This window comes from Impatiens glandulifera, chromosome 2, assembly GCF_907164915.1.
Source record: "Impatiens glandulifera chromosome 2, dImpGla2.1, whole genome shotgun sequence".
Lineage (NCBI taxonomy): Eukaryota > Viridiplantae > Streptophyta > Magnoliopsida > Ericales > Balsaminaceae > Impatiens > Impatiens glandulifera.
In genome coordinates this window covers 50,286,805-50,298,481 of record NC_061863.1, presented here as the reverse complement: position 1 = coordinate 50,298,481, position 11,677 = coordinate 50,286,805, and the positions used below count along the sequence as shown (strand labels likewise).

The following is an 11,677-nucleotide window of genomic DNA, read 5'->3' as shown; positions in this document are numbered from 1 at the left end:
CAGTTCTATTGTTGAGACGCCTGCCCAAATGTCTGTCCACGCTTCTTCACAGCTCTACTATTGAAACGTATGTCCGCGCTTCTTTACAACTCTGCTATTGAGACGTCTGCCCTTGCTTCCTTAGTTTTACATGCGCATTAAACATTTATAGGACTTAGTTTTATTTAATCACATCATCAAAACCATGACGCATCATCAAAACTATGTCTTAATTAATTATTCTAAATTCAGTTAAAATGTTTCTCTTAATTAATTGATTTCCTTATAATCTTAATTCTCCCTTATTAATTCTTTAACTTAATCAATCAATTTTCCCTTTATCTAACATAAGGTAACGACATGAGAGGTCAATTTGGGTAGATAAATGTGGAATGAGATGTATGGTTAGCCGAAGTGAGGATAAGATTGTCAAGTTGTATATTATAAAATATGTGAGAATATGAGTTGTTTGATGAAATGAAAGTAAGATCTTCGATAAAATAGAGGTCGATTATGATTGATGGATAATATGTAATGAGATGATTTTTTATTAGTCGAAGTGAAAGTAAGGTAAAAATATATAAGTCGACTAGGAAAGAAAATGATATTGGTGGTTAAAATATGTGAGAAAATTAGTTGTTTGAAGTGAAAGTTAAGTCACGAGATGAGAAGTCCGATTTGAATTGATAGATAAATGTGGAATGAGATAGTTGGTCAGTATGTGCTTTAAGGTCACGAGATGAGAGGTTGATTGAGCATTGATGGACTAAAGTGAGGGTAAAAAAGAGATTGGTAATGTTTGAAATTTTTTATTTGACCAAAGTGAAAGTGTAAGATCACAAGATGAGAGATTCATTAGAAAAAAAAAATATAATGAGATATGTGAAAAGATGAATTGTTTTATTGAAGTGAATAAAATATGAAAATAGAGTGTTCTTTTTATTTTATTTTAATATATTATTCGTGATTTGTTAAAAAAATTAAATATTGAATATATATCATTCTATTTTTTTTATTAAATTATTTTTTGTTTATATTTTTATTTGTGGATCGTACCAAAATGGTTATTTGTGGAAAAAATTAAAGGTATTAATATTTAATTAATAAATATTTATTTTAATATTTGATCAATAAATTAACTAATTTGATTGATGAAATATATATATGAAATGATTGTAAATTATTTAAATAACCCAATGATTATTCAATAATCTCTACCAAACAAGGCTACAAACACATTTTAATGACAACACAAAAAAAAAATAGTTTCTTATTTTTAATCATTACAAATCTAAAGTTATCATATTTTTACACCTTAATCTTATTCAAGTTTTAGAAATACTAAATTGTTTATCGAAGTAAGTTTAGGCCTACATCCATTCCAAAAACAATTTTAAATAACGTTGTTACAGCAATATATATTTAAAATAATATAAATTATTATTGATGATGATATATTGATGCATGTAAAGTGTCCGATAAAGTTTGCAGAAATATTTTTTTGGACGAAAATAATCCTTCGCGTCACGCGAGGTCTTTTGCAAACATTATCAGGCCATCTTTCACGTCACGTAATGTATGCGTCGCAATTGGATATTTTTATCTTTAGATGGGCCGAAAATGTCAATTTTATAAATGTTATCCGATTTTGGTCATTTCCTAAAAAAAAAAAAATTAATTCATTTCATCAAATTTCTCATTCAAAGGATTCATTAATTATTGGACAAGTCAGATAAGTTTAGTGCTTTGTTTGGATTGAAGTTTTTTAAAAAAACTTAGAGTGAGAAAAAATAATAATTATTGATAATTTTGAAAAGATGATAATTATTTTTTGATAAAAAGACTTAAAGAATATATATATATATATATATATATATATATAAATAAATAAATAAATAAATAAATAATAATTTAAAATATAGAATATTTTAGTATTTTTATTAATGAAAATGCGTAATGTAATGGTTGAGAAGTAATTAATTAAAAAATTAATTTTTTTAGTTTTAAAATAAAACTAAAGAGAATAAGGCTTAAATGTTATTTGGTATATGTTATTTTCTTGATAATTTATAAATTATTTAAATAAATTAAAAAAGGAGTTTTGTTTTTGTAAAATATTTAAAAGATATTAATTTATAATAATAAAATATATACTTTTTAAAATAAATAAAAGATATTTAGTATATTAATTAGTGAATTAAAAGTGTTATTTGAAAAAAATAAATGGAAAAAATAATATTTAATTATATTATATATTTCTTTTAACCCAAGGAATTTATATGTACATATTCTCTATATAATATATAAAAAATAATATTATTATAGAAGACTAATTTATTATTATTATATATTAATATATAATATAAGTTTCAAACTGGCCTTAGATATTTTTCTGATTAATTTGGTTCTAGATTCTTCGGTTGAATTGAGTTCATCAATGGCGTCAGACTGCGTCCCCTTTGGGGGTTTATAATGCTCAAAAACGCTCTCCTGCGATCCAAGGTTCCATTCAATACCGTAAGAATCCGATCGGGTCTGCGAGAAAGTGCGACTAGTTGATCAAATCCATCCGCATCATCGTTCTAAATACGATTCTTCAATCTCAATTTCCGAACTGTTAACCTTTCTTAGGTAGGAAATCACATGAATTCTCTAAATCTTCGGGGAAAAGATCATTCTCCCTAATTCTCTTGTACGTTTATTTGAGCTGTTTATGAATAAGTTGCTTCGATTGTTTGCATGTCTCGATTAAAAAGCCCTATGTTGTTTTTCACACGATTCCCTTCAATTTTTATTGATTTCATTTTCTCTCATGTTGAAGTATTTGAATTGTTTCCATAATTGTTTTTTTTTATGGATGCGGTTTGGTTATTTACTTATATAATGAACATTCCAGGTACTATGGAGAAATACGAAGAGACTAGCAACATTACAATTACATGGAGGGGGACTAAGTTTGTTGTTGAAATGAATTCTGGTGTTACACTAAGAGAGTTGGGTCTGGAATTGCAAAAGTTGACAGAGGTCAAAGGAGATACAATGCGTCTAATTGTACCACAATTGTCCACCAAGAGTTCAAAGATGTTTTTACCTTTCTCTAAGGAACATTGCAACCTATCACTAGAAGAGGCATCCATTTTGAAGGTGACAATTTCACTTTGATTGTTTGTGATGAACTTTTGAGTTTTGGTAATTAATCCCATGTGCCATTTCAAATGCTTATATATGCATTGACATCAAAACATCTACATTTACATGTTTTTCCATCTGTTCTATTAAGTTTACATGTCAGAGCCTTTATCCAATTCATTATTTTGAGGAAAGTAAGAAAAAAATTCATTCTTTTGGGGGTGGGGGTTAAGGGTTCAATAGAAAGAGGAAAGAAAAATCTTACAGGTGAAAGCTGTAGAAAGTTATCTGTGCTGTAGGAAGTCCTAGTTTCTAACTTGTTTTGAAGTGCTTCTCTTACATAATGCTCATATCAAGGTCTTTGATTTCAGGGTAAATCAGTGAAGATGATGGGAGTGCCTGAGCATGAGGTGGATGAAATTCTTCAAAGTGCAAAAGAAAGTCTGAGAATAGCTGGGTTTGAGGAAGAGGAAAAGAGACTAAGGCAGAGAATGTTGAATAGGCCAACTGGGCCAATCAAACTTCCACAAGGACCTTACATCTTTTGTGACTTTCGTACACTTCATATTCCAGGGTTAGAGGTATATATATATGTTACTCTTTTTATCAGTGTTTGTTAGTTTTTTTTACATATAATCTAGTGCACGGCTCTTGACTTTTGTCATTAAAAGGCGAAATAAGAAGTCTGGATCTTTACTGTCGTATCGATTAAATACCAGTTCAATTCACATGTTTGAAATTTCATTTTTTAAATCTGCTAGTGTTGTTTCTTATCAAATCACCCATCCATAGTAGTAAAATCTATCCTGATCTTGATTTCTTAAAATACAGTTGAACCCTCCTCCATCTGAGGCGCTAAAAAGAATGCATATGCTTGCTGCAGATCCTGGAATAGTGGCTATAATGAACAAGGTACTCTTTGAAACTTTTTATGAAGAGCCTGTCAGATTCCAACTTTGTAGATCAAATTTGATTTGAGTTCCTTCAGTATATTTGATTGTTTTGTTTATAATAATGTTCATAAACTCAAGCTGGAGTTGATTTTGATTGGGCTCAGTTAGTACTTTTCCTAGGAAAAACTATTATATCTATTCCCAAAATTTGATGCTTTAGTGCATATTTATTTAAGAAAACCAGGAAAAAGAAAACCTTAAACTTTGGTAAAATAAAGCCGAATAAACCCACAAAGCTTTGAAAAGGTACAATTAGCCGAAAAGTTTTCACCAAAGTACATATTATCCCTCTGCTAAGGAGTGTTTGATAGTTCTAGCAGCGCTAATGCTGCTGTCAAAAATTTCTAGCTCAGCTTAAATATTTAACTTGTTTAGAAGCTGCTTTTGTTGTAGTTGTTATGTTTTTATGTTAAGAGTAAATTATCAGAAAAGATCAAGAGTTATGCCACTTCTAAAAAAGCTAATGATGGTTCCTTCATGGGCTAATGATGTACCATTTTATTGAAGTTCTTAATTTGGTCTGCTCCTAAAATCTTTAGGGGTTTATTTGTCTCGTTTGCCAAATTTAACCACGATACTTGCTCAAAAGTAATAATGTAAATTAAATTAATATATTCTCAAAGACATTCAGCTGTTTATGGATTCAAATTCTAAATAGATCTATGAGAGTTGGGTTCAATTACAGTATTGCCCTTAGTCAAAATTAAGTTCAATTATGGGCCACATGCAAAATAACAATAATTCTTTGTATTCATCTAAAGCATCATTGGCGTGTTGGGATCATGACGGAGATGGCTCCAGAAGGTTACGTTGGTGTTAGCCCTATGTGCATTCTGGGATTCAACAAGGTAGGTTTCCTTGCAGGACATTCCCTTATGTGGATTTTTTCTATATCCTTTTGTTTTGTTCTCTTCTGATTTTTCTTTCCATTGCCTTAGAATCAAGGTGAGGAGATATCTTTGCGCCTTCGAACCGATGATCTGAAAGGTTTCAGGAAATATGAGAGCATCAAGAAAACACTATTACATGAACTTGTATGATCCTTGTCTTACTCACTTTGTTCATTTTCCATATTCATGTCTTAATATGGCGAGAGCAATGATCTTGAGAAAATATTAAAACTTATATACCTTTTCTCTTATATTCTTTATGTAGACTCATATGGTGCACTCTGATCATGACAATAAATTCTTAGCTTTACAAAGTCAGGTATGTCCTATATATATATCTCAATGACATACAAACACACACACACACACACATATATAGGCTTGAATTTAATTTGGTTCTACTAATTTTTCACTAGTCCAATATAACTATAATATCTTATATTCGGCCTGATATTTTAAATGAATGTCAGATATCAAGCCATATTATTAAAATATCTGCTAAAAGTATTTTTTTTGTTCCTCAATTATTGTAGTCATATAAATAAAATATTATGATAGATAATGTAATGGTATTTTAGTTGATGATTTGATTGATGATGGGATAAAGGGTTAATCTGATCAAATTCAAATAACCCTTCATCAAACAAGGCCCAGGATTGGAGCTCTAAAAATTGACATGATCTGTTCATTTCATTTCCCCCACAGCTTAACCATGAAGCTTCTACATTGGACTGGACAAAATCAAAAAGCCACTCGTTAAGCAAAGTAAGTCACTCAATTTACGAGGAGGAGAATTTTATGGATGTGCAAGAGCACAACCCAACTGGACATATACTTGGTGGAAATTCTTTACGCCAGCTCACTGATGCTCGTGCAACTTCAGTGGCTGCTGCTTTTGGGCGGTTGGCCACCACCTCCTTGTCAAATTTGAAGGAAGAAGACCCAGAGCCTGATGCTACTATCTGGAAAGAAAACATTGATGAGTTAGATGATGCTACTATCTGGAAAGAAAACATTGATGAGTTAGATGATGGAGCCAATGATGATTCTGATGATATTACAATTGAAGCTATGTGCTCTGAGCGTGAACCTGATCTCGATGATCCAATTGTAGAGGAGGAAACTAGGGATTCGGAGCCAGAGGTGGAAACTAGGGATTTAGAGCCAGTTGATCTACCTAATGATTCTTCTTTGACACCAATGGAGGAACTGAATCCGGATAATGATGAAGAATTACAGAGAATTCAAGATCCTGTTACTATTTTTTGTACTCGTCTTCAAATGGCCATTAATATGCTCAAATCCGAAGTCAGTTCCTCAGAATTGGCTACTGTCCAGCAAACTCTGTTCAAGATAATCAGGTATGACTCATTCTGCCTTTACTCATTCTGAATCTGTTGTTGACATGTGCTTTTAATTTTTTGAAAAGGAATGTGATTGAACACCCAAATGATACAAAGTTCAAACGGATACGGAAGGTATATTTTCTTCTTTACCAATTTAAAGATTAAACTCATATTTCCAAATTGACTAGTATTCTAACTTTTCAAATGAACAGACTAATCCAGTAATCCAGAAGAATGTTGCCAACCATAAGGGTAAGTAAGCAATTTCAAATGGAGGAACTTGGCTTGTTTTTAGTGGTTTGGTTATTAATTAGTGGTGTTATTGGTTTTGCAGCGGCTATGGAGATATTATCTTTGATTGGGTTTAGAGAAGATACCGAATTTGATGAAATCGGCAGAATGGAAACTTATTTGGTTCTGAAGAGAAATGATCCAGGTCTATTATGGCTTGCGAAGTCTTCCCTTGAGACTTGCATTGTTTGTTAAAATTGATCCCATCCATCCAAACTGTGCAATGATTATGTATGTGAAATAATAGACAAACTGTAAAAAAAAAGTGTACAAACTTGCTTGTATTGTTTTTTTAATTTTACAGCATTATGAGACTTTTTTTTAATAATAGGAACATGGCATTTTCAGCAAAAGAAACCCAAATATGGGCAAAAATATGGGTGTTTTCAAAGATGCAAATACTAAAATAACGCTACATATATTTTAAAGTTCATTTTTTGAAAATTGTTTACATTTGTGGTAATACAGTTGCTAATGGTACAATAATAATGAATTGTTTTAAGTCTATAAGCACAAGCTTTGTCAACTAAGAAGAATACATCGACTTGAATCCTTCTGTCAAAGCAATCACTTTGGACGATGGTAGCTTAGACTGCAACTTTGATACTGCCCCGCGAATGTCCTATCAATAAACAAATGCGCATTATTATTCAACCTTCTACATATCAATGTAGTTTGTTTACTCACCTCGATACTGTAACGAGGAGAGAAATGAGTCAAGAGAATCGTTTTATTCCTGATCCATTGAGCATTCTTCATGATCTGATGAACCGACAATAAGATAGTTCATTTGCCTTCCTTTTTCTTAATGGTGACAATATGTGAAAACAAAATCCTTAATAATTGACAAACCTCGAACAAATGAGTATGGCCATGTTCCCTTGCATGCTCAATGCTCATTTCTTCATCCAGAAATGTTGCCTAATGACAAATTAGTTCTTAAGTAGAAATTAAAATTTTCAACCAACGCGTCAATTGTGGAAAATACCTCGGTTATAAGAACTTTTGCCCTCAAGGCATCTGCACTGCGAGGATCAAGAAGGAAATCCGAAGTTGTATCGCCTGTGAAAGCAACCTCGGGACATAATATTGTATCTGTGATCTAGTAAAATAAACTTCACTAAGATACATCAACATGAATATGTTATGTATGCATCACAAAGATAACATTATTATACCTGGACGCCAGATTTCTTCAACTTCTCAATTTGTTTACCATTTAGATGCGTGTATTGTTTCTTCAGCTTATTTCGTACTGAATAAATAACGTAACCCTGAAGGAGTTAAGCGCGTGTGCACACCCGTTAAGTTCAAGTTCTCAATCGATAGAAACAAATCATCGATTGAAATGTCATGTTTTAGATTTAACCTGGCTAGGTATGACATGATGGGTTTTGAAAGGTCTGGCAACTAGGTTATTCCGCAATTCATATGTTTCCCCTGCAATGGTGAAAAGGAATCGAAATCATTTGCATTGGATTTCCATTGTAAATGGGATTATATGATAAAGGTTACCTATATCGAGTGCAACTAAATCAATGTTTAACTCCACCTGACTCATTGTCCTATGAACATCAAGCAATTTCTCAACATCATCTTTTATGCATGAAGGCACGAATACTGTAGGAGGCTTCAAATTGAACAAACCACGAGTTGCTACGTACATTGGTAACCCACCCTAATCAATTGAATCCAACCAAAATAACACCCATCCATTCAATCATTCATTCGCATTGGCAGGATATGAACATAATGTACTTACAATATGATCTAGATGGGCATGAGTAATGAAGAGGAAATTCTGTTGAACAGCTCTGGCGGGGCACCTTCCGATATCGAAAGCCGACTTCAATTCTGGGATAATGACGCAAGTCTCGTGGCCGCCGATTGAAATACCCTCGATGGAATAGTCCTCTGCCTCAATTTTTTTGCGGTGAACATCGGCCCTAGCTTTCCTATACTCTTCTTCTTCGATGGCATGTCCAATTGCGGTTAGGATTCCAGTACTTTTGACTGCTTGGAGAGGCTCCACATGCCTACTTCCCGAGGACGACGAAAGCTTGTTGATTGGATTCTGAAGGGAAGAATGTTGCTTTACAGATATGTATGGTGCTGTGAGTTGATGAAATGGGTGCGGAGATGACAGTTTTGAGGCTGTAATCGTCACGGATACTTGCATCCTTCAGCCAAGAATATCAACCAAATTGAGATTTAGGGCTTAAGCTCTTCCGGTACCGGCGGGATATGCAGGTTCTCAATTATCTTCGAAAAATAAAGAATAAGAAAATTCGGGATATATATATATATTATTAACAAAAGGTTTTAGACTTAAAAATAATTTATTTTTTCTATTATACATGTTTTATTTTAGTGCTCCATTCTTATATTTTTAGGATTTTTTTTATAATAATTGTAAATTTGTGAGAATATACATTATTTTTCTTTGAGTTAAAGTATATGAAATAATATTATATTAGTATAAGGATAAAGTATAAGTTGAAAGACATTTTTTTCAATTAAATATGTATACCATAATCTTTTATTCATATAATTATAATAATAATAATATAATATATTGTAATGAAAATTTTGATATATAAAAAATTATACTTATACAGAACTAAATATTAAAAACTTTCATCATTCAGTAAAATATTAATTTTAAGAATTTAATATTTTGAGAGACTAATAAAAATTAATTAAAATTAAATTTAGTTTTAAAAATTTGAGTCAGTATAAATATAATCTTCAAATTAAACTAAAATAAATGAGGAAGAAATTTAAAACAGTTTCCAATAATTTTTTTATTTTTTTTTATTTTTTTTATTTTTTTGTATAAATTGATAATACACGAATGTTTAGGAGTTATATGGAGTTTTAGTTACGAATAGAGGTGTTCAATATTTGGTCTGAACCGAATATCCGACCGAATTTGAATTCACCGAATTCGAATTCCATTTTCGGTTTTCGAATCGAATTTCAAACCAATTCGAATTCAAATATGGTTTTCGAATAGGTTTTCGAATAGGTTTTCGAGTTTGGTTTCAGCTCGAAAACCAAACCGAAAACCGAATTCATTTTTTATTATTTAATCTTCCAAACTTAACTTAAGAATAAGTTCAAAATAATCAAACTAGAATATTTTGAATTAAGATTTATAATAAAAGAAAAAAATGAAACAAAAACAATAGTGGTCTAGTGGTAGAATAGTACCCTACCATAGTATAGACCTCGGGTTCAATTCTTGGTTGGTAAATTTTATTTTGAGTTTAAAATAAAAGAAAATTGAATTCGGTTTGAATTCAAATTATTCGAAGTTCAAACCGAATATAAAATTCGAATTCGGTTCGGTTTAATTAGAATTTATTCGAATTCGGTTCGGTTTTCGAATTAATGAAAAAAACAAAAAATTCGAAGAAACCGAATTAAGGAACTCGAATAACCCGAAACCGAACCGATGAACGCCCCTAGTTACGAAGTTTTCTTACTCTTTTTTAAAATGTGTATTGTAAAATTTAACAAATTATTATTTTATTTTTGTCTTGAAATGCCTGTTTTGGGACTCGAAATGAATATTTCGAGACATTTTAATCTTCTCTTTTCTACTCACATGCGTTTTTGGTTCTGAAATAGAAGTTTCGGGACATTTTTAAAATTTTCACTCTCTTACCCCAATTGGCAGGGAAATTTGATTAAATAACCTCAAAGATGAGGTTATTTGATCTGGTGGTGGCTTGGTAATTTTTTTGCGCTCGTAGTCTTTTTATTTTTTTGGACGATATTTCTCTTGTAGCGAAACGCTAACTCCCTTAGCGTTTCGCTAAGTGGATTAGGGTTAGTATAAATACTCTAATATTTTCATTTCCTTAATTTTCTTTCTCTCTCTTCTCTTGTTCTCTCTTTCACGGCGGCCGGCGGCGACGACGGCGACGGAGGTTGCAGGCGCCGGTTTAGTTCATACAGATCTATACAGATTTACAAGATCTAACCTAATCCATTTATGTTTTTATCTATACATATTTACAAGATTTTTATAGAACTAACCCTAAATCTATTTTGCATGCATGTCTCCGATTCTAGGGTTTAGTGTATGCAGGTCTCTGATTCTAAGGATTTGAAGGTCGATGAAGATGTTCATTTCAAAATCTAATTCGAGTTATGTTCATGTTTACATTTTCTTCATTTCAAAAATCTTTTCATATTTCGTTTTGGTTCATATTTGGTCATATTTGTGGATTCTTATTTGTTATTTGGTTCATGTTTGAGCATTTCGTTAGGTTATTATTTGTTATTGGTTGATATTTGCAGAAAATCTCTGATTAGATCGTATGTGTTTCCGTTTCAGATCTGCTTAGCGTTTCGCTAAGTGCTTAGCGTTTCGTTAAGTGCGTTTCGTTAAGTGCGTTTCGCTAAGTACATTTCGCTAAGCGCATTTCGCTAAGTGTATTTCGTTAAGTGTATTTCGCTAAGTGTATTTCGCTAAGTGCATTTCGCTAAGTGCTTAGCGTTTTCGCTAAGTGCTTATTTATTTTGATTAATAAATAAGTAATATAATGCTTATTTATTTTGCTAATGATGTTTGAATGATGAATATTGTGCTAATTTAAAATATATTTTAAATAATTTGGTGCAAAAATTACTTTAAAGTGTAATTTAATTTATACTTTAATTTTTGACAAACATAATTTTTTTTAAAAATTTACCCATTTATCATAATCAAGATGAAAATAATAATCCATAAGAAAGAGTCCAATAAAGATTCATATAAAGAAAGTAGACTATTATTGGTTAGATATATCATATATATCTTGATCATAATGCACTCCTTTCATTACAAAGTTGTATACATGCATTTAAAACAGAAAAACACTTATAAAATCAAACATAAAACCAAAAAAGCTAATAAAAATAGGAAAGAAATTCACATAAGTTCTCCATTGAAGAACCAAAAAATGAATTTTAGATGATTAAAGCCATGAAACAAGTGAGAATTACACACATACATACATATTATTACATACATAGAAAAGAGCAAAATCTATTAAGGTTCAAGCTTCAGCGACACAACTCTGCTTGCCGATTACTCTTC

At 31.3% G+C, this 11,677-nt stretch overlaps 2 protein-coding genes across 4 annotated transcripts; one reads left to right on the top strand and one right to left on the bottom strand.

Annotated features, from left to right (window-relative positions):
• The first annotated feature begins 2,407 nt into the window (after nt 1–2,407).
• Nucleotides 2,408–6,990, top strand: LOC124923988. 3 transcript variants are annotated; one of them, XM_047464005.1, is made up of 10 exons: nt 2,408–2,610; nt 2,876–3,123; nt 3,480–3,689; nt 3,940–4,020; nt 4,823–4,909; nt 5,000–5,095; nt 5,217–5,270; nt 5,657–6,312; nt 6,381–6,549; nt 6,632–6,990. In XM_047464005.1, exons 2-9 carry the CDS (start codon nt 2,881–2,883, stop codon nt 6,460–6,462), a joined length of 1,509 nt encoding a protein of 502 aa, XP_047319961.1. In that variant the 5' UTR covers nt 2,408–2,610; nt 2,876–2,880; the 3' UTR covers nt 6,463–6,549; nt 6,632–6,990. The 3 variants fall into 3 exon arrangements, with proteins under 3 accessions (XP_047319961.1, XP_047319962.1, XP_047319959.1); XM_047464006.1 differs by lacking the exon at nt 2,408–2,610 and having other exon boundaries at nt 2,858–3,123; nt 5,657–5,926; nt 5,966–6,312; XM_047464003.1 differs by lacking the exon at nt 2,408–2,610 and having other exon boundaries at nt 2,858–3,123.
• LOC124923989 (tRNase Z TRZ2, chloroplastic) lies at nt 6,988–8,854 on the bottom strand. The gene is made up of 8 exons (XM_047464007.1): nt 8,351–8,854; nt 8,104–8,266; nt 7,958–8,028; nt 7,767–7,862; nt 7,577–7,690; nt 7,441–7,509; nt 7,276–7,350; nt 6,988–7,210 (listed from the first exon to the last, which is right to left on the bottom strand). Exons 1-8 carry the CDS (start codon nt 8,765–8,767, stop codon nt 7,115–7,117), a joined length of 1,101 nt encoding a protein of 366 aa, XP_047319963.1. The 5' UTR covers nt 8,768–8,854; the 3' UTR covers nt 6,988–7,114.
• Nucleotides 8,855–11,677: the final 2,823 nt, after the last annotated feature.

What these genes read in the sequence shown, in the direction of transcription:
- LOC124923988 (XM_047464003.1), top strand. Translation starts at nt 2,863, where the DNA reads ATGAACATTCCAGGTACTATGGAGAAATACGAAGAGACTAGCAACATT. An exon ending in TTCATATTCCAGGGTTAGAG is followed by an intron (nt 3,690 to 3,939) that starts GTATATATATAT and finishes CTTAAAATACAG; the next exon opens with TTGAACCCTCCTCCATCTGA. An exon ending in TCTTAGCTTTACAAAGTCAG is followed by an intron (nt 5,271 to 5,656) that starts GTATGTCCTATA and finishes TTTCCCCCACAG; the next exon opens with CTTAACCATGAAGCTTCTAC.
- LOC124923989 (XM_047464007.1), bottom strand. Translation starts at nt 8,767, where the DNA reads ATGCAAGTATCCGTGACGATTACAGCCTCAAAACTGTCATCTCCGCAC. An exon ending in TTTAGTTGCACTCGATATAG is followed by an intron (nt 8,029 to 8,103) that starts GTAACCTTTATC and finishes TCACCATTGCAG; the next exon opens with GGGAAACATATGAATTGCGG. An exon ending in CTCCTCGTTACAGTATCGAG is followed by an intron (nt 7,211 to 7,275) that starts GTGAGTAAACAA and finishes GTTTATTGATAG; the next exon opens with GACATTCGCGGGGCAGTATC.